Source organism: Hemitrygon akajei, chromosome 14 (assembly GCF_048418815.1).
Source record: "Hemitrygon akajei chromosome 14, sHemAka1.3, whole genome shotgun sequence".
Taxonomy (NCBI): Eukaryota; Metazoa; Chordata; class Chondrichthyes; order Myliobatiformes; family Dasyatidae; genus Hemitrygon; species Hemitrygon akajei.
The window spans coordinates 45,751,597-45,774,692 of NC_133137.1; the positions used below are offsets into that span (position 1 = coordinate 45,751,597).

At 40.8% G+C, this 23,096-nt stretch overlaps 1 protein-coding gene across 3 annotated transcripts in view; it reads right to left on the minus strand.

Moving 5' to 3' along the window:
- Window positions 1-23,096, minus strand: part of chek2 (checkpoint kinase 2) — a 92,931-nt gene that overhangs the window by 65,818 nt on the left and 4,017 nt on the right. For all 3 annotated transcript variants that reach the window (XM_073065947.1, XM_073065948.1, XM_073065949.1), the window contains 4 exons: window positions 12,092-12,216; window positions 10,491-10,638; window positions 7,849-7,939; window positions 6,591-6,699 (listed from right to left, as the gene is read on the minus strand). In XM_073065947.1, the coding sequence (XP_072922048.1) occupies window positions 6,591-6,699; window positions 7,849-7,939; window positions 10,491-10,638; window positions 12,092-12,216 (473 nt within the window). The remainder of the gene's footprint in view (window positions 1-6,590; window positions 6,700-7,848; window positions 7,940-10,490; window positions 10,639-12,091; window positions 12,217-23,096) is intronic.

Consider the following 23,096-nt stretch of genomic DNA (forward strand, 5'->3'; position numbering starts at 1 on the left):
TTGAGATAGCCATGGTCCTCCATTTTTGACTCAGAGTGTCATATAACACCACAACACAGAAACTGGTCCTTCAACCCATCTAGTTCGTGTTGAACTGTTACTCTGCCAAGTCCCATCAACTTGTTCCTGGACCATAGCTCTCCACACCTTTCCAGCCTATATACTTACCCAAACTTCTCTTAAACATTGCACTAAAACATGCAAGCACCACTTCCACTGGCAGCTTGCACCACCCTCTGATTAAGAAAGTTCCCCATATTCCCTCTTAACCAATGACCACCAGTTCTAGTCCTTTTCAATCTCAGTGGAAAAAGCCTACTTACATTAACCCTATCTATACATCTCATGTCTGAGCGACTGGTATCCTGTTGCACTCACCTCAATAATAAGCAAATGCTTTGAGAGGCTGGTCAAGGACTACATCTGCAGCATGCTACCATCCACACTGAGCCCCCTACAATTGGCCTGGCAACACAACTGATCAACAGATGACGCAATAGCCACAGCTCTACACACCGTCCTTACACATCTGGAGAAGAAGGATGCTTATGTGAGAATGCTATTCTTGGACCGCTGTTCAGCATTCAACACCATAATTCCCTCCAGGCTTGATAAGAAGCTCAGAGACCTCAGCCTTCACTCTGCCTTGTGTTGCTGGTCCTGGACTTCCTGTCAGATCGCCGGCAGGTGGTAAGAGTGGGCTCCCTCACCTCTGCCCCTCTGACCCTCAACACAGGTGCTCCTCAGGGCTGTATACTAAGCCCCCTCCTTTACTCTCTGTATATCCAAGACTCTGTCGCTACCTACAGCTCCAACCTGCTAACTTGCTGATGGCACGAGATTGGTTGGGCTAATCTCCAATAATAATGAGGCAGTCTACAGAGAAGAAGTCATCACCCTGACACAGTGAAGTCAAAGAAACAACTTCTCCCTCACTGTCGCAAAAACAAAGGAACTGGCTGTGGACTACCGAAGGAATGGAGACAGGCTAGCCCCTATTGACATCAATGGCTCTGGAGCTGAGAAGGTGAACAGCTTTAAGTTTCTTGGCATAAACATCACTGAAGATCTCATGCGGTCTGTACATACCGGCTATGTGGTGAAAAAGGCACAACGGCACCTCTTTCACCTCAGACAGTTGAAGAAGTTTGGTGTGGCCCCCAAATCCTAAGAACTTTCTACAAACTTTCTACAGGGGCACAACTGAGATCATCCTGACTGCTTGGTATGGGAACTGTACTTCCCTCTGCAGAAAGTGGTGTGAACAACCCAGCACATCTGTAGATGTGAACTTCCCACTATTCAGGACATTTACAAAGACAGGTGTGTAAAGATAGACCTTTGGGGACCCGAGTCACCCCAACCACAAACTGTTCCAGCTGCTAACATCTGGGAAATGGTACCGCAGCATAAAAGCCAGGACCAACAGGCTCCAGGGCAGCTTCTTCCACCAGGCAATCAGACTGATTAATTCATGTTGACACAGCTGTGTTCTATGTTATATTTGCTGTCTTGTTGTACAAACTATTATAAATTACTATAAATTGCACATTGCGGAGATGTAATGTAAAGATTCTTACTCCTCATGTATATGAAAGGTGCAAGTGATAAAGTCAATTCAATTCTCTATACCGCTATCAACTCTCCACTATTTCTCGTATGCTCAATAGTATAAAGTCCTACCCTATTCAATGTTTCCCTATAACTCAGGTCCTCAAGTCCCAACACCATCCTTATAATTTTTTCTATATTCTTTCAATCTTTTTGATCTAATTCCTGTAGATAGGTGACCATTTGCACATAATACTCCAAATCTGGCCTCACTGACAACTTCAACATCTCAACTCCTGCACTCAACACTCTGATGAAGGCTCTCTTTATAACCTTTCCGCCAGTTTTAAGAATTTCAAAACTCCTTGGACATCACCAATGACTACTTCATTTGTTAAGTCCCCAGGATCTACAATCTCCTCCCAAAACCACCAAACTGTACACAGGCCTTTCCTTCTCTAAAATGTTTATTAAACTTGCTTCTCTGCCCAAACTTTCGGTCATGAACTCCAAGTAGTTCCATGTGAGGTTGAGCTCAATCTTTTGATTAATAACACTCCTGTGAAGTGACCTAGGGCCTAAGTAAAAAGTTTTACTTAGACCATAAGACTTAGGTGCAGAATTAGAATCAGAATCAGGTTTATTATCACCAGCACTATCATACAATTTGTTAACGTAGCAGCAGCAGTTTAATGCAATACATAATATAGAAGAAAAATAATAATAAATCAATCAATTACAGTAGATGCATAATGAATGGATTAAAAATCCTGCAAAAGCAGAAATAATATATTAAAAGAGTGAGGTAGTGTTCACAGGATCAATGTCCATTTAGGAATCAGATGGCAGAGGGGAAGAAGTTGCGCCTGAATTGCTGAGTGTGTGCATTCAAGCTTCTGTACCTCCTACCTGATGGTAACAGTGAGAAAACAACATGCCCTGGGTGCTGGGGGTCCTTAATAATGGACACTCCCTTTCTGAGACACCGCTCTTTGAAGATGTCCTGGGTACTTTGTAGGCTGGTACCCAAGATGGAACCAACTAAATTTACAACCCTCTCCACAGAGCATTCTGACAAGCTGCATCACTGTCTGGTATGTAGTCCACAGGACTGAAAGAAGCAGCAGAGGAATGAAATACCAAATCTCTTGAAACTCCTAAAATATAGACGCTGTATTGCCTTCTTTATAACTGCATCGATATATTGGGACCAGGTTAACTTGTCAGAGATCTTGATACTCAGGAACTTGAAACTGCTCACTCACTCCACTTCTGATCCCTCTATGAGGATTTTTACGTTCCTTCATCTTACCCTTCCTGCAGTCCACAATCAGCTTTTTCGTCTTACTGACGTTGAGTGCCAGGTTGTTGCTGCAACCTTGGCCATTGGCCCATCTAGTCTACTCCACCATTCAATCATGGCTGTTCCTTTTTTCCACTCCACAGCTCCACACTTCTCCCCATAACCTTTAATGTCATGTCCAATCAAGAACCTATCAATTTCTGCCTTAAATACAACCAATGATCTGGCCTCCACAGCTGCCTGTGGTAACAAACTCACCACCCTGTTTCTCTGCATCTCTGTTCTGAATGGACGTCCCTCTATCCTGAGACTGTACCATCTTGTCCACCTTCCCCACCATGGGAAACATCCTTTCCACATCTTTTTTGTCTAGTCCTTTCAACCTTCGAAAGGCTTCAATGAGATTCCCCACCATCCTTCTAAATTCCAGCGAGTACAGACCCAGAGCCATCAAACGTTCCTCGTATGATAATCCTTTAATTCCCGTAATCATCCTTGTGAACCTCCTCTGGACCCGCCAGCACATCTTTTCTTAGATGAGGAGCCCTGAGATGTTCACAATACTAAAGGTGAGGCTTCACCAGTGCCTTATAAAGCCTCAGCATCACATCCCTGATTTTGTACTCCAGACCTCTTGAAATGAATGTTAACACTGTAATTTGCCTTCCTCACCACCAACTCAACTTGGGAGTCAGTAGAACATGTAATTCTGAGTTGCAGGAAGTATGGGATAGAGAGAGAGATGATGAGAATTAATCTAAGGGATTTGGGGGTGCAGGAATTCACATTAAAAGGGTTACTGGGCAGGGTGAGAGGGCACAGGTCAGAGTACTTTTAGCTTTCTTAAGGGATACAGAGTTTTTTTTAATAGGATATGATGGATAAGCAGGAATAGGGTACTAAGATGGTCAAAGAAGGAAGGATAAAGTGTAGATTAGGGTTTTTGTGTCTGTTTGTTGGAGAGAGGGGGGGAGAGAGGGGGGGAGAGAGGGGGGGAGAGAGGGGGGGAGAGAGGGGGGGAGAGAGGGGGGGAGAGAGGGGGGGAGAGAGGGGGGGAGAGAGGGGGGGAGAGAGGGGGGGAGAGAGGGGGGGAGAGAGGGGGGGAGAGAGGGGGGGAGAGAGGGAGAATAGGTGAAGGGATTTTGAATGTAAGTCTATCCTCTGATCCGCACTGTGGAGCAGAAGGTGGTGGTAATGCACCATTGAGTTGGGTGCCAACTGCCGTAAAACAAGAAGAAGATGAAGAACTCAACCTGCAAGTTAAACTTTAGGATGTTCTGCACAAGGACTCTCAAGTCCCTTTGCATCTCAGATTTTTGGATTTTCTTCCTGTTTAGAAGATAATCTGTACATTTATTTCTACTAGCAAAGTGCACGACTATGCACTTTCTAACATTTTATTTCATTTGCTCTTTCTTGCCCATTCCCCTAACTTAAGTCCCTCTGTAGCTTACCTGTTTCCTCAACACTACCTGCCCCTCCACTAACCTTTGTATCATTTGCAAACTTGGCAACAAAACCATCTATTCCATCATCTAAATCATAGATATACAACATAAAAAGCTGTCCCAACACTGACCCCTGCCAACACACTAGTCACTGGCAGGCCTTTGAGAAGTACCCTTTCATACCCACTTACTGTCTCCTACCAATCAGCCAATGCTCTAACCACGCTAGTAACTTATCTGTAATACCAGGAAAGCAACCTCATATGTAGCACCTTGTCAAATATAGAACATCCACTGCATCCCCTTTATCTATCCTACTTGTAATTTCCTCAAAGAATTCCAACAGGTTTGTCAGGCAAGATTTTCCCTTAAGGAAACCATGCTGACTTTGTCCTTTCTTGTCCTGGAAGTTGTAGAGTAAACCTGATGGTTAACAGAAATCTGAAGTTGCTGAATATATTAGTGACATCTGTGGAATGCCACAGCACATCCTCCACACAAGTGACATATTTCACTGAATGCTTCAACGTACATGTGACAAGTACAGCTTATCAGTCTTTTGAGGTTTCTTTGCAAGATAAATCGTAAACTTATTTGACTAATCCATGCTCAGACAACAAAAACTCCTCCACAAACCCTATCCATAGAACAGTATAGCACATTACAGGTCCTTCGGCCCACAATGCTGTGTTGACCCTCAAACCTTGCCTCCCATATAACCCCCCCCCCCACCTTAAATTCCTCCATATATCTGTCTAGTAGTCTCTTAAACTTCACTAGTGTATCTGCCTCCACCACTGACTCAGGCAGTGCATTCCACATACCAACCACTCTCTGAGTAAAAAGCCTTCCTCTAATATCCCCCTTGAACTTCCCTCCCCTTACCTTAAAGCCATGTCCTCTTGTACTGAGCAGTGATGCCCTGGGGAAGAGGCGCTGGCCATCCACTCGGTATCTATTCCTCTTAATATCTTGTACACCTCTATCATGTCTCCTCTCATCCTCCTCCTCTCCAAAGAATAAAGCCCTAGCTCCCTTAATCTCTGATCATAATCCATACTCTCTAAACCAGGCAGCATCCTGGTAAATCTCCTCTGTACCCTTTCCAATGCTTCCACATCCTTCCTGTAGTGAGGAGACCAGAACTGGACACAGTACTCCAAGTGTGGCCTAACCAGAGTTTTATAGAGCTGCATCATTACATCGCGACTCTTAAACTCTATCCCTCGACTTACGAAAGCTAACACCCCATAAGCTTTCATAACTACCCTATCTTACATCCACCGAGATGTAACACTGAGCGTCATAGGAAGTCATTCATGCCTGTGGCCATCAAACTTTACAACTCCTCCCTCGGAGTGTCAGACACCCTGAGCCAATAGACTGGTCCTGGACTTATTTCCACTTGGTATGATTAACTTATTATTATTTAATTATTTATGGTTTTTAATATTGCTATATTTCTACACTATTCTTGGTTGGCGCAGCTGTAACGAAACCCAATTTCCCTCGGGATCAATAAAGTATGTCTGTCTGTATCTACCTGTGAGGCAACTTTTTGGGATCTGTGGACATGTACCCCCAGATCCCTCTGCTCCTCCACACTACCAAGTATCTTGCCATTTACTTTGTACTCTGCCTTGGAGTTTGTCCTTCCAAACCACCTCACACTTCTCTGGGTTGAACTCCATCTGCCACTTCTCAGCCCACTTCTGCATCCTATCAATGTCTCTCTGCAATCTTCCACAATCCTCTACACTATCTACAACATCACCAACCTTTGTGTCGTCTGCAAACATGCCAACCCACTCTTCTACCCCCACATCCAGGTCATTAATAAAAATCATGAAAAATAGAGGTCCCAGAACAGATCCTTGTGGGACATCACTAGTCACAACCCTCCAATCTGAATGTACTCCCTCCACCACGATCCTCTGCCTTCTGCAAGCAAGCCAATTCTGAATCCACCTGGCCAAACTTCCCTGGATCCCATGCCTTCTGACTTTCTGAATAAGCCTACCATGTGGAACCTTGTCAAATACCTTACTAAAATCCATGTAGATCACATCCACTGTACTACCCTCATCTCTGATCTCTATCCTCATCCACTACCCCAACTTTCTGATTTCATCCAACATCTTCAATAGAACTTGAGCTGTTGCTATTAATTTGCTTGTAATTTTTGATTTACTGCTGTAGATCTGTTCCCTTTTGTCATTTCCTTACTAGCTCAGGTCAACAAAAAACTCTTGCAACAGAAACCACACAATGTGGCTGATTATACTTACTCCTCGCTCAGTTACAAGTTTTGCAAACTTTGGTTTATGCACAATCTTCACAGCTACTTTCTTGCAGGTTGTCTTCTCAAATGCCAACTTCACCTCTCCACATACACCCCTGCAGAATAACAAATAAATCAAGAAATTAAAGACAAAACAATCAGAAATAACCAACATAAAGAAATTGATGTACAGATTAATACATGTAAAATGCTGGAGGAACTCATAAAGTCAGGAGGCATCCATGGAGAGGAATAAACTGTCAATGCTTCAGGCTGAGTCCCTTCATTAGGAGTCCTGATAAACAGTCTCAGCAGAAAGATCGATTGTTTATTCCTTTCCATGGATGCCTTCCCTCTCAAATAACCACTTGTTTTTTTCATCCAAGTGCCTAAGAGCCCCTTAAATTCACCTAATGTTTCTGCCTCTACCATCACTCCTTAGCAACACGTTCTATGCATCTACCATTCTCTAAGTAAAAAGTACTTACCTCTGACATCCCCAATATACTTCCCTCCAATCACCTTAAAATTACACCCTCTCTCATTAGTCACTTCTGCTCAGGAACAAGATCACTGGCTATCCTCTTTACAGCCAATTTTTTAAAATTAAATTTGGTCCCATTAAAATTATGATTTCAGTTAATTTTTTCAGATGGAAAAATAATTAAAATCCTTTTTAATAATAGTGAACAAATTTCAGTCATGTATCAGAATTAATTCAGTAAATTTTACAAAATCAGTGCATATATTTTCTTATTAACCTCAAAGGTGAATTTTAAAAAGGAATTAGAGAATTGGAGGAAACTACCAGTGTTCCACCCCAGAAATCTTTAATTGGAATTGTGATCAGTTAAAGAGATTGAGTTCAGTCAAAGCTAATACCTATTCCATTCTCTTTTGCCTGAATGATCATTTCGGTACTGGGCTCTTTCTCGAAAAATACAAGAGAACAAAAAGAAAACCACTGCAGAGAAAGCAAATCAGATACAGTTGTAGAAATGTTAGACTATGCAGTAAATCTGAAAGAGAAGATCTGTTACCTTCTCCTTTGATTGTCATTTACTTTGCATTGTCTATGTAGCAAGAAACAGGTCCTTCAATCCATCCAGCCTCAGATGACCAAGCACACATTTACCCTACATCCCACATCAACAAATTTTATCCCCCCCCCCCCCCCCAGCATTTTCTATCAGGTTTTGCTTAGAACATAATAAACAGGAACATGGAATGGACTTAGAAGAAAAGTAACTGCAACTCAAACTTACGAGCCAAGAGCTTTTGAAATGATGTACTTATCTCTGAATTTTTTTGGTAGGTTGATTAGGTCATCTGTCATCAGATCAGAAAAGACAAAAACTGGAAAACAGCGATTCAGGAGAGCCAAGTCATTTTCACAAACTAAATAGGTGAAACCACGGTAATATTGTTCTGTTGTTGCAATGTACACAAAGTTTATAACTAACTTGTGAAGAACAGAAGATATTCAAAAATTAAAGGTGTGATAAAACATTGTTTGGGTCACAATATAATTCGGCACCTTTTAAAAATTCCAATTACATCATTCATTTCCTAAATTACAATATTCCCCTGATTTCATTCAGCTCTAGTGCATTTCACGGCATCCAGGGGTCATGAAAGCCGCTACATGCAAGTTTTATCCTTTCCATCTACCCCCGAGAAAGAAATCTTAAACAACCAGAGACAAAACAGAAAATGCACAATTTTGACATTTAACACATAGGAAAATACAATGCTGAAAATACTATCTAGTTCAAATTATAGCAATAATGTAAACAAATCACAAAGCATCCCCACCATCCAGACCACGCTCTCTTCTCAATGCTATCAGCAAGGTGGTGGTACAGGTCTCACAACACCAGGTTCAGGAATGGTTATTACCTCTCAACCATCAGGTTCTTGAACCAGCAGGGATAAATCCACTTGCCCAATCACTGAACTGTTCCCACACCCTATAGACTTTCTTTCAAGGACTCTTAAGCTCATGTTCTCAATATTTATTGTTTATTCATTTTTTTAAATATTTCTTTTTATATTTCCACAGTTTGTCATCTTTTGCACAGCACATTGGTTGTTTGTCCATCCTGTTGGAGGTAGTTTTACATCGATTCTAAAGTGTATTTTACTGTGAATGCCTACAGAAAAATGAATCTCAGGGTTGTACATGATGAATTTTATGTAGTTTGATAATAAATTTACTTTCAACTTTGAAATCAGGGGGTTTCCCACAAGGTAGCACAGTCTGAGATTTTGATCAGGGAGTCTAGCAGTCATGCAGCCATGCAGTCAGGAAAGCCAGGGCCCAAGATGAAGCATTGATGCCACAAGGTTTCCAACACCCTGCAACTTCAGTCACAAATTTATCAGAGCTGTGGTGGCAGTAACATTCAGAGACCTGAATACAAACGAATAGGCAGGTCATTTCTGTAAAATGAAGTTGCAGGTTTACATTACAAATTATTGTACACAATAACAATTGCATTGGCTTTCCTAACCAAGCCTAATCTTTCTTTCAGTAACATTGAAAAACACTGTAATAGGTGTTGTACTGCCTGATTTTTTATTGCTGTACAAGTACAAAACCAACATATTCTAACTGCCACTAAATGTTGATGTGCTCCAATATGTAATATTTGCTGGATTCTGAAGGAAATTGGTCTAAAGCTGCATTGTGAGAGTTCAACCATTTTGTAGACAGCCCATGCATATATTCTGTTAATGCCGCTCCCCTTCTTACCCCATCCCGATATATTTAGTTTTTTTTTCTCCCTCTGCCCATCACTCTGCCTGTTCTCCATCTCCCTCTGGTGCTCGCCTCCCCCTTTCTTTCTCCCTAGGCCTCCAGTCCCATGATCCTTTCCCTTCTCTAGCTCTGTACCCCTTTTGCCAATCACCTGTCTGGCTCTCAGCTTCACCCCACCCCCTCCGGTCTTCTCCTATCATTTCGCATTTCCCATCCCCCTCCTACTTTCAAATCTCTTACTATCTTTCCTTTCAGTTAGTCCTGACGAAGGGTCTTGGCCCGAAATGTCGACAGTGCTTCTCCCTATAGATGCTGCCTGGCCTGCTGCGTTCCACCAGCATTTTGTGTGTTTTCCATGCATATATTCAATAATTCTAGGTTCCTATCCAGTCAAAACTTTTAAAACCAAAGGTTCAGGAACTTAGCTTCAGACAACTGAAAAAAGACACATCTGTGAAAGGAAATTCTGTAGCTTAAATAAATAAATGGGAGAATGAACCTGAGTTTATTTATTAGAGGAGGTTCTATAGACTGTTGAAAGCTAATGTCTCATCCTATCAAAGAAACACTTAAAAACAAAATAAATTATTCCTCTGTTCTTTTTGCTTGAAACAGTTAGATAACTAAAGATTTGAGTATTTGGGTATTTTGCCCTCATTTGTATTTGCATTTTGTTGTCTTGTGCACACTGATTGAACGCCCAAGTTGATGCAGTCTTTCACTGATTCCATTACGGTTATTATTCTATAGATTTATTGAGTATGCTCACTAGAAAAATAATATCATGGCTGTATATGGTGACATACATGTACTTTGATGTTAAATTTACTTTGTATTTTGAATATTATATGCTCATTTAAAGATTCTTTTTTGAGCCAAGTTGGTCCAAGATTACTCATTCATTAATCAACACAAGCACTTATTCAGAGTCCAGTTAGAACTGTATCACACACTGATTTAAAATCACAAATATTAAAGCTTCAGTAAGTATATATTAATAAATAAAACAAAATTATTCATTGGTCGAAATCACTATGTTGGCAACACTGGACATATACATGCAACAAGATTCTAAATTGGATGTTCAATCTGCACTACCATAAAGATGTCTAAACTGGATCAAAGTTTCCAAGAACACATTCTTACCTTTGTGAGATTGGTGATTAATTGCTATTTCTGCATTATTGCACAGTGGTAACCTCTGACTCTTTCCAATAATCGTCCCATTTAGAAAGGTCCCATTCGAACTGTGATCTTCAATGAACACTACAAATGAATTCCCAGGTATTTCCTCCTATTTAATGACATTTTTTTTAAAACTGAGTTGTACTCCTTAATTTGACACTGGAAGTAAAATTTCCTATACATTTCCCAATCTTAAATAAATGTCTGCTTAAGTCAATTAAAGGGCAACATTCCTGTCTTAATTCTGCATTTGCTATTTTTAGCATGGGTGCCATAAGTCACCTTTCCTTTAAATATTAACTAATATTTCCCTTGACCATTCTAGTTAATGTGGAAAGGAGTAGATATAGGGTTTTGAAAAGATAACAACCGATGAATTAAACCAACTTCATAATATCGACCTTTAGAATTTTCAGCTGCATTTCTTTATATTATCATACTAGCTTTCAAAAGATATAAACCCTAAACATTCCCTTACTGCTTAATAGTCGGGGTTTTAAAAAAAATTGTTAGAACATGCACTATGGAAACTTATCAAAATTCCAAACTGCCTCCCCCTACCACCACATTAACATTGCCCGTCAGTCACCTTATGTACAGACAGTGATGTGCTCAGCATTACTTTATGGACATACAATCAATGTATATAAGCTATCTTATTCATTTATATTTATTGTGCTATTTATTATTAATGTGTCTTTATCTTATTGCTTCTTTTTGTGCTGCATCAGATCTGGAGTAACATTTTGTTCTTCTTTACACTTGTGTATAGGAAATGACATTGAACAATCTTGAATTTTCACTGTATAAAATAGTCAACCTTTCAGTAATGGCAAAGTATATATTAAAAAAAACAGCCATCACTTAAAGCTTTAAGATTTGGCTTAGACCAGTAAACAGTATTCACAAGAATAACCCAAGTCTTGGCCTTTTAGTTTCCACTAAGATAAAGTATTTCCCAAAATGTCAGAAAAATAAAGATGAAGAATTATTAAAATAAAATTAACTTGTGATTAAGTTACATTATTTCATTACAAAGGCATTACAAGAATATCTGCTTCAGGACTGTGATTCATTCTGCAGGCAAAGTTTATTTTTTGATTTTTATTTTGATATAGAGCATGGTAACAGGCCTGTCCAGTCTAATGATTTAATGTGTACTAACAAATTCAGGATAACAGCAAGCATTACTCAGTAGTGAAGAAAGCAAAGGATGAAGTTACCTGGCAAGGATTTGTAGGAAACACTGGAACCAAGATAACGACACACATCAAACAAGAGTTGTAATTACTTAATACATCTGATAGTCTTTGATGTCAAATATTGTAAAATATGTAGGCATCTTATAGGAATACCGAGAAAAATTCTACCAGCTAACATTTTTGTTCCCAGATTGCACATGTTGACAAATGCATAGAGCAGAGTAGAACACAATGCTCATGTGAAAAATACCAATTAAATGTACTTGCCTTCCCCTTTCCATACTCATAACAAGAAGTGGGGTAAAATGGTCAAATTGGCAAATCAAACACATCATAATCCTAACTTTTGCCAATACTTACTCTGACTATCCTGAAGTGCCTCTTGCTGTATGATTTGAAATATTCCTTCTTCTTCAATGCTGGATGATCAAAACTGTACTGGCATAATTGATCCCTCCCAAACCAGTACTCATTTTGAAAGCAATCTGTGACAATAAAAAAAAAAGACATCACTGGATAAACGAACCTCTCAAAAATTCTTAAAGTACACTCACCTGGAAGAGTCCAATGTCTCAACCAGAAGGGTATTTACAACAGTGCAGAACATTCTAAACACAGCAGTGAACTTGAGACTCTAAGACTTTGCTCCCATATAGAAGGGAAAATATTCAAATGGTTAGAGCTGAAAATGCATTTCAAAAGGAGGAAATATCAAGATGGTATTGATATTTACCATCTTGTGGACTGAGTGCAAATCAACAGTTCAGTAAATGTTTATGATGGGGTTAATGGATGATTGAATTGGTACCTGGCAAAGGTTAGAGTGTGGGAAGCCAGCAAGGAAAGTGCAACAAAAGCATACCTAGAGAGGAACAGGGCTTAAAGAAATTTCATGACATTGGAAATCAGATGGGAACACGCTCCGGAAACACAAAATACACTGCAGATGCTGGGGTCAAAGCAACACGCACAACACATTGGAGGAACTCAGCAGGTCGGGCAGCATCCACAGAAATGTTGACTGCGCTTTTCCACGGATGCTGCATGACCTGCTGAGTTCCTCCAGCGTGTTGTGCATGTTACACTCAGGAGAGTCACAAGAGGTAGTTTACATACCCAAGTCACTTTGAAGTGAAGACAAATGATACTGGTTGAAGATATAAATTCATTAGAGGAAACTAGATGTAGAACAAGGCAATGAGAACTTGAATACAAGATCATAAAACATAGGATCAGAATTTGGTTCATCGGGTCCGCTCTGTCATTCCATAATGGCTAATTTATAAAACCGTCCCAATCTCATTCTCTAGCCTTCTCCTCATAACCTTTGACACCCTTAGTAATCAGGAACCTAAAAACTGCCACTTTAAATATACCCAATAACTTGGCTACCACAGCTGCCTGCGGCAAAGTATAATGGGTAGATTTGAAAATCTGATCTTAAGCAAGGATCTTGGAGAAGGAAAGGACAGTTCAAAGGGAAGCACAAATTATTTTTGAAATGGAAGAGGAAGTACATCTGAGCAAAACACAATACAACTCAAGTGACTTATGCCTCCATTAAGATTGCCACCCCTGCCTCAAACACTGCTCTGGTTCTCCTGACTTGTTTCCTGCTCAAGTTTAATTAAAGTCAGCTCCAGTAATGTAAAACTTTGCATTTTAAAGTAAAGTCAAGAGAAGATAGCTAGCTTTACCGAAGAGACTGGATACAAAAAAATCCGCAGAATTAAGTAAAACACAATTTTCTCAAACGTTAAATGAGCCGAATAGCCTTCACTGCTACAAAATTTCGCCAATTGAAAGAGTAATGTTTAGCAATATATGCAAAACAAAACCTCAAACTAATTGATTTACACTGCAAGAAATTTAATCACTTAGAGGAAGAGGGGAAAAAAATCAGCTAGGAGCAATCTGTATAATTTTCCACAGAATGCCACCCTCACCACAATGTACAGACATTGTAGAGCATACATCTGTAGTTCACACACATTTACCATCATGCCCCACAACCAAAAGCCACTTGTGCAAGGAGCTTCAGTTCAAACTCTGCTCATGGAATAGAACAACAGAAGGCCTACAGATCAAAGCCAGATTTATTATCACTTAGATTATATGAAAAAGATGGCTTTGCATCTGCCAGGGCAACGAGATTTGCAACAATTTCCCACATTGAACCACTGCCAAGTGAAAATGATAGACAGAATCTCACTGAGCTATGGCCCACTAAGTAACCCCACACCCAAACACAAACACACACATTGAAAACAAATTATGCACACACTTACTGAATTAAATGAATACGACTTTCAAATTTCAGACTGATTTTCAACAGCAGTTGGCAATCACATCAGTGCCCAAGAGCAATGAGAAAGGAAACAGCATTATAAAATTATGACATCCAGCCTCCATAAAGTAGTGAATTCAGCCCAGTCCATTACAGGTAAAGACCTCCCCACCACTGAACGCATCTACAAGGAGCGCTGTCACAGAAAAGCAGCATCCATTATCAAGGACTCCATTATCCAGGCCATGCTCTCTTCTTGCTGCTGCATTCGGGAAGGAGGTACAGGAGCCTTAGGTCACACACCCCACCAGATTCAGGAACAGTTACAATAGCAAGAAAAAGTTGTGAACCTTTTACTAAGTCCTGATTTTCTGGATAAAATGTGGTCTGATTTTCATCTAAACCACAATAATAGACAAACACAATCTGCCTAAACAAATAACACCCAAACAATTCTAATTCTTTTCCTTATTACTGAGTAACAATTTAAGCAATCACAGTCTAGGTTCAAAAGAAGTATACAGTTAGCCCTCCTTATACACGAGTTCCATATACGCGAATTCAACCAACCGCGAATCGAGAAAACCTGGAAGTGCTCTTCCAGCACTCGTTGTTCAAGCATGTACACTTTTTTTCTTGTCATTCTTCCCTAAACAATGCAGTATAACAACTATTTTACATAGCATTTACATTGTACTAGGTATTATAAGTAATCTAGAGATGATTTAAAGTATACGGGAGGATGTGTGTGGGTTATCGTGGATCGGGATTTTTTTAAAAATCGGAAGTTCTCTTACTAAGTCGGAACAGGTATATCCGGTATTATTTAGCTTCAGTTAGTCAAACGTTTGTCTTAGTATATAGTATATATTTTACCTTTCTATGCAGAGAAACACTTAAGAACATATGTTTCAGCCCTGGGCTCGGGAACGGAAGTTTCCAAGTTCAATCCAGTGATAGACTCTCCATGCACTCTCCATCTGTGCCGGGTTGATGTGGAGGATCAAAAACTCAAAATCCCAAAACCCAATAATTAAAACACTGCATTGCTAGTAATAATTGTAGCTTTCATCAGGGCAGGGCCTTTCTCACCTTATCCTTTAAAATTGTTCCGATCATTGACCGATGCAGCCTAATGCTTTTACAATGACCGATGGTGTTTCACCTCTTTCCGATCGCTTTATTATTTCCACTTTATTTTCAATCGTGATCGTGATTATTTTCATGAACAGAAACACTGCAGATTCAGAGCTCCGCCACCCGGTCCAAATGTCCACCAAATGAGCCAGGTTAAATAAGGTCTTGGGTTCCACAGGGTCCTAAGGTTCACCACATTGAGGCAGGTGGAATAAGGGACTTGAGCATCTGAGTTTTTTTGTATCCGCAAGGGGTCCCGGAACCAATCCCTCACGGATAAGGAGGGCCGACTGTATGATGAACCTCTAGAGCAATGCCTTCTACAAAAGCTATTTGAAGACGGGTGAGATTGGAGGTGTGGGTTGTAGAGATGCCCTGCCCTTTAAAAAGTCACACTGAGACAATTTACTTGAGGATCCTGTGCTCCTCAAGAAGGCTCTCTTTATGTGCACCATACCTCAATCAAAACAACTATTTGAGGAGCTTAGAAGAATTGTAGAGATGCATGAAGCTGGAAAAGGCTACAACGGCATTTCTAAAGACCTGAGTGTTCATCAGTTACAGCAAGGAAAATTGTCTCCAAAGGGAAGAAATTCAGTACTGTTGCTACTCTCCCTAAAAGTGGGTGTCCTTCAAAGATCACCCCAACAGCACAATGAGCAATGCACAAGGAGTGTGAAAAAGAACCTAAGGGTAACAGCAAAAGACCTGCAGAAATCTCTAGAACTTGCTGAAGTCTCTGTTCATCCACTATAAGAAAAGGCACTGAACAAGAATGGTGTTCCTGGAAGGACACCATGGAGGAAACTACTGCTCTGCCAAAAAAACACTGCACGTCTCAAGATTGCAAAGACCACACGGATGTTCTACAATGGTTCTGCGACAATGCTCTGTGGACAGATGAGACAAAAGTTGACCTTTTTGGCAGAAATGCACAGCGCTATGTTTGGAGGAAAAAGGGCACTGCACACCAACACCAAAATCCTCATCCCAACTGTGAAGCATGGTGGAAAGAGCATGATGGTTTGGGGCTGCTTTGATGCCTGGATAGATTTCAATTGTTGAGGGAACAATAATTCAAAATTGTATCAAGATATTTTACAGGAAAATGCCAGGGTAGCAATCCTGAAGCTTAATAGATGTTGAATGATACAAGACAATTATCTGAAACACAAGAGTAAATCAATAATAGAATGGTTTAAAAAGTAGAAAATTCATGTCTTGAAACGGTCAAGTCAGCGTCCAGACCTCAACCAAATTGAGATGCTTGGTATGACCTAAAGAGGGTATCCCAGAAATATTGATGAACTGAAATAGTTTTGTATGGAGGAACTGTCTAAAATTCCTCTAAGTTGATGTGCAGAACAGATTAATTACCAGAAATGTTTTGTTGAAATTATTGCTGTACAAGGGTTCACAATTTTTCCAACAGATACATCCAATATTGGATCATTTTTCTCAATAAATAAATGAACAAGTATAATTTTTTTTGTTAATTATTTAATTGGGCTCTCTTTATCTTGTTTTAGGCCTTACATAGAAACATAGAAAACCTACAGAATAATACAGGCTCTTCGGCCCACAAAGTTGTGCCGAACATGTCCCTACCTTAGCAATTACTAGGGTTACCCATAGCCCTTTATTTTTCTAAGTTCCATGTACCTATCCAAAAGTCTCTTAAAAGACCTCCACCACCGCCGCCGGCAGTCCATTCCACACACTTACCACTCCCTGCATAAAAAACTTACCCCTGACATCTCCTCTGTACCTACTCCCAAGCACCTTAAACCTGTGTCCTCTTGTGGCAGCCATTTCAGCCCTAGGAAAAAGCCTCTTGACTATCCACACGATCAATGCCTCTCATCATCTTATACACCTCTATCAGTTCACCTCTCATCCTCTGTTGCTACAAGGAAAAAAGGCCGAGTTCACTCAACCTGTTTTCATAAGGCATGCTCCCCAATCCAGGCAACATCTTTGTAAATCTCCTCTGCACCCTTTCTATGGTCTCCACATCCTTCCTGTAGTGAGGCGATCTGATGGAAGATATGATCACCTTTTAGGTCACATTTATGCAGAAATAAGAAAATTCTAAAGAGTTCTCAAACTTCCTAGCACCACTGTAATTCCCTACAACAGTGCTCTTGAACCAGCACGATAACTTTACTCACCCCACTACTGAAATAATTCCACAACTTATGGAGACACTTTCAAGGACTCTACAACTCATGTTCTCAATATTTATTACTTATTTATTATTTTGATTTCTTTTTATTTGCACAATTTGTTATCCTTTCCATATTGATTGGTTGTCTAAGTGTGCAGTTCTACTTTGATTCCATTATGTTTCTTAGTATTTACTGTGAATGCCTGCAAGAAACTGAATCTCAGGGTAGTATATGGTAACATAAGTAGTTTGAAAATAAAGTGACTTTGAACTTCGTTAAAAAATGTCTGGAGATAAATGCAAACAAAAAACTAGAAGTCACCTGTTACAAAAATAAGATTAACTTTAGATAGCTCTCACTAATTACTGAGAGGTAAGAAGTTAATTCAATTGCTAACAAACTATTTGACCCAGATATTTGCTTGATGCCTTGACAAATCCATTCACTTTCTCCTCTCTGACAGCACCAAGCAATTTGACCTTCACCTGGAAGATGTGTAGTTGGGCTACACCTGAACTTGAAAGATTGACCCAGGACAAACTAGTCAGCTTGTGTTGATGGCCTATGCCCCAGTAGGGGTGACGGGCTCAAGAAGAAGAATTAGTTGCTGTTAGTTTTTGTTTTCCAGCTTGCAACTTTCATTCTCAGTTATCTCTGCAATGCTATGCCAACAACACCAACTACAGTTAATTGTTAACTTTAGCCATGTGCCAAAGTCCATGTGTTTTTAAATGCACTGCCAAGAAAAAGTCTAAAATGCAGATTTAATGTGTACTGAGGGAAAGTGAAAAACGTTTTTTCAATGCCATCCATAAACATCATTTCATTACAGCAGTGCACTGAAGTATATAGGTAAATAATAATAGAATGCAGAATAAAGTGTTAACTCCAACATGGACAATCCGAAGTCCGGTTCTGAAAGGAGGAGGATTGGGCATGGGGCTCGCAGCACCATCCTTAAACCCAAAGTTGCAGAAAAGCCACACAACCTCCAAAGACCTCATCCCTCAGTGAGGGAGGATCTGACATAAAGAAGATAGGCTACACTTAGGGACAACTTGAATGACTGGGCCAGGACAGAGGATTCTGTCAGTGGCCTATGCCCCAGTAGGGGTGACAGGCTGAAGTTAGTAAGAATAATGTGTTACCGTTCCAGAAAAAGTACATTGCAGGCAGACAAGGCTGTAACAAGGTACAATATGAGGTCAAGTGTTATTCTCATCTTACTAGGTACTGTTCAATTGTCTTATAGCAGCAGGATAAATACTTTTTGTACAAAGCAAAATGCAAAGCAGATCAATTCAGAAAGAATTTTTACACAATATCCACATTCCTAGTCTATGCTGGTTACCTCACAACTGACAATGGGTTTACTCCATTCAGCTATTTGGTATAGCAAAAAAACCCCACAGAAAACCTACAACACAATACAGGCCCTCTGGCCCACAAAGTTGTGCTGAACATGTCCCTACCATAGAAATTACGACGCTTACCTATACCCCTCTATTTTGCTAAGCCCATCTGCCTATCTAAAAGTCTCTTAAAAGACGCTATCAATAGATAGGGTCTATCACTATTGTGTGCTGAATACCTCTGTCACGTCCAACATAGCAATAGGTTCAAATTCACTATGAAGAAGAAACCACAACACCGGCTGCACATAGCTCAATTAGATTCTAAGGTACTCTACCGCATAGCCCTCTATTTTTCTAAGCTCTATGTACCTATCTCAGAGTTTCTTAAAATACCCTATTGTATCTGCTTCCACTGCTGCCGCCAGCAGTGCATTCCACGCACCGAACACTCTGTGAGTAAAACTTACCTCTGACATTCCCCCATACCTACTTCCAAGATTATACAGTATTACACACACACACACTCACACTCTCTCTCTCTCTCTCTCTCTCCAAATTTCTGTTCCTGTCAATAGTTGAGTAGAAGATGAACTGATCTCCAAAAGTCATAAAGTTAAAGAGGAAACCTTCTTTTCAAAATTTTAAGCAAGATTAGTGTATTATTTTTGTTTTGTACAATTTTAAAGTGGGGAAAAAAGGAAAGGAGCACCATGTGAAAGTTTGGGCACCCCAAGAGATTTGAGCTCTCTGATAGCTTTTACCAAGGTCTCAGATTAGCTTGTTAGGGCTATGGCTTGTTCACAGTCATCATTAGGAAAAGTCAGGTGATGCAAATTTCAAAAGCTTTATAAATACCCTGACTTTCTCAAACCTTGTCCCAACAATCAGCAGCCATGGGCTCCTCTAAGCAGCTACCTAGCACTCTGAAAATTAAAATAAATGATGCCCACAAAGCAGGAGAAGGCTACAAGAAGATAGCAAAGCGTTTTCAGGTAGTCATTTCCTTAGTTCATAATGTAATTAAGAAATGGCAGTTAAGAGGAACAGTGGAGGTCAAGCTGAGGTCTGGAAGGCCAAGAAAACTTTCCGAAAGAACTGCTCGTAGGATTGCTAGAAAGGCAAATCAAAACCCCCGTTTGACTGCAAAAGACCTGAAGGAAGATTTAGCAGACTCTGGAGTGGTGGTGCACTGTTCTACTGTGCAGCAACACCTGCACAAATATGACCTTCACAAAACAGTCATCAGAAGAAAACCTTTCCTGCGTCCTCACCACAAAATTCAGCATCAGAAGTTTGCAAAGGAACATTTAAACAAGCCTGATGTATTTTGGAAACAAGTCTTGTGGACTGATGAAGTTAAAATAGAACTTTTTGGCCGCAATAGGCAAAGGTATGTTTGAAGGAAAAGGGGTGCAGAATTCCATGAAAAGAACACCTCTCCAACTGTTAAGCACGGGGGTGGATTGATCATGCTTTGGGCTTGTGTTGCAGCCAATGGCATGGGGAACATTTCACTGGTAGAGGGAAGAATGAATTCAATTAAATACCAGCTAATTCTGGAAGCAAACATCACACTATCTGTAAAAAACTGAAGATGAAAAGAGGATGGCTTCTACAACAGGATAATGATCCTAAACACACCTCAAAATCCACAATGGACTACCTCAAGGCGCAAGCTGAAGGCTTTGCCACGCCCTCACAGTCCCCTAACCTAAACATCTTTGAAAATCTGTGGATAGACCTGAAAAGAGCAGTGCATGCAAGATGGCCAAAGAATCTCACAGAACTAGAAGCCTTTTGCAAGGAAGAATGGGAAAAAAATCCCCCAAACAAGAATTAAAAGACTCTTAACTGGTTACAGAAAGCACTTACAAGCTGTGATACTTGCCCAAGGGGGTGTTACTAAGTACTGACCATGCAGGGTGCACAAACTTTTGCTTCGAGCCCTTTTCCTTTTTTTGCTATTTTGAAACTGTAAAAGATGGAAATAAAAAAAGTAATCTTGCTTAAAATATTAAATAAATGTGTCATCTTTAACTTTATGCCTTTTGGAAATCAGGTCACCTTTTACTCGCTTAGCTATTCACAGTAACAGAAATTTTGATCAGGGGTGCCCAAAATTTTGCATGTCACTGTGTATCATTGTAATCATTGTAACCTACCAAAATGTATCATGCACCACAAGGGGAAATAAAACCTTAGATCATGTCTACACAAATATGGTTGATGCTTACAAAGCCACTATTCTCCCCCACCTGGGACAGTCTGACCATCTTTCATTGTTTCTGCTTCCCAAGTATAGCCCGGTCATTAAACGTGTGAAACCACAATAAGGAATATTAAGATCTGGCTGGAGGGTGCTGACTCTGCTCTTCAGCACCTATTCCAGCATACAGACTGGAGCGAGTTTGCTGCCCATGCCACTACAGACTCTCAGATTAACACTGACTTATACAGGTGGCCCCCGTTTTTTGAACATTCACTTTATGACAGCTCGCTGTTACGAAAGACCTACATCAGTATCTGTTTTCGCTAACCAAGGAGGATTTTTGCTTTTACGAAAAAAAGACGTCCGCTTCTATACGTGTGTTTACCCCGAGAAAGACTATCATGACCGTGAAGCCTTGTGCGGGCAGTTGTGTGCGCATGTGTGTACGTGCCAATTTTTTTCTCCAAATCGATTTTGGCTCGCTGTCTTCCCAATTTTGATAAGTGAAACTACACCTTACATACAATATTCTACTTTATATAGGCTGTATATTTGTCATATCATTCCTGCTTTTACTATATGTTCGTGTTATTTTAGGTTTTATGTGTTATTTGGTATGATTTGGTAGGTTATTTTTTAGGTCTGGGAATGCTCAAGAATTTTTCCCATATAAATTAATGGTAACTGCTTCTTCGCTTTACGAAATTTCGGCTTACAAACGGTTTCATAGGAATGCTCAACCTTCAGATAGCGGGGGAAACGTGGATACCAACTCTGTCCTTGAGCACATCAACAAGTGTGTAGACAGAATGACACTACAAAAACAAATAAAAGTTTTCCCCAACCAGCAACCATGGATGAACAGAGAGATTCACCTCCTGCTCAAAGCCAGAGATTCAGCCTTCAGGTCTGGAGACCGGGGAAGCTTATAGCTCAGCCAGGGCCAACCTGAGGAGGGGAATCTCTCAGGCTAAACATGTATACAAACAGAGAATCGAGGAGCAATTCAACTCCTCAGACCCCCGACACATGTGGCATGGCATACAGGTCATTACAGACTTCAAACCACCTAGTACTGTGCCCCCTTCCAGCTCTACTTCCCTCCCTGATGAGCTCAATTACTTCTACGCTCACTTTGACCAAGAGAACAAGGAGATCACCCTCAAAGTGGATCTCCCACATGGTGAACTGCCTCTCTCACTTTTCACCTCCGATGTTTGCGCCACCCTGAGCAGGATGAATGTACAGAAGGCAGCTGGTCCGGATGAAATACCTGGCCACGTGCTCAGAGTCTGTGCAGGGCAGTTGGCCGGGGTCTTCACAGACATTTTCAATCTGTCCCTGGCCCAGGCAGTTGTTTCCACAAGCTTCAAGATCGCCACCATTGTGCCAGTACTGAAGCATTCCACTGCCACAGGCCTGAATGACTTCCGCCCAGTTGCATTCACCCCCATTATTGCAAAGTGCTTTGAAAGACTGGTTCAATCATACCTGAAATCCTGCCTGCCCACTACCCTGAACCCCCATCAATTTGCCTATCGCACCAACAGGTCAACAGAGGATGCCATCTCCACAACACTTCACTCTGCCTTGACCCACCTGGACAGCCCCAACTCTTATGTCAGAATGCTGTTCATTGGCTTTAGTTCAGCATTCAATACTGCGATCCCCTCCAAGCTGATCGTCAAACTTCGCCAGCTTGGTATCAGCTCATCCCTCTGCAATTGGACCTTGGACTTTCTGACTAACAGACCCCAATCTATTAAGTTAGACAACCTCTCCTCCTCCACTCTCACCCTGAACACGGGCGTGCCTCAAGGCTGCCCTCTTCTGTACTCCCTTTTCACCTATGACTGCGTTCCTGTACATGGTTCTAACTCCATAATCAAGTTCGCAGACGACACGGTGATTGGCCTGATCAATGGGGATAACAAGACAGCCTACAGGGACAAGGTCCAGCACCTGGCCGCGTGGTGTGCCGACAACAACCTGGCCCTTAACACCCAGAAGACCAAGGAGATCATTGTGGACTTCAGGCATGCTAGGAGCCACACTCACATCCCCATCTATATCAGTGAAATTGTGGTGGAGCGTGTATTAAGCTTCAAATTCCTTGGTGTACACATTTCCGAGGATCTCACCTGGTCCTTGAACCCCTCCATCCTGATCAAAAAGGTGCAACAGCGCCTTTATTTCCTGAGGAGCATCA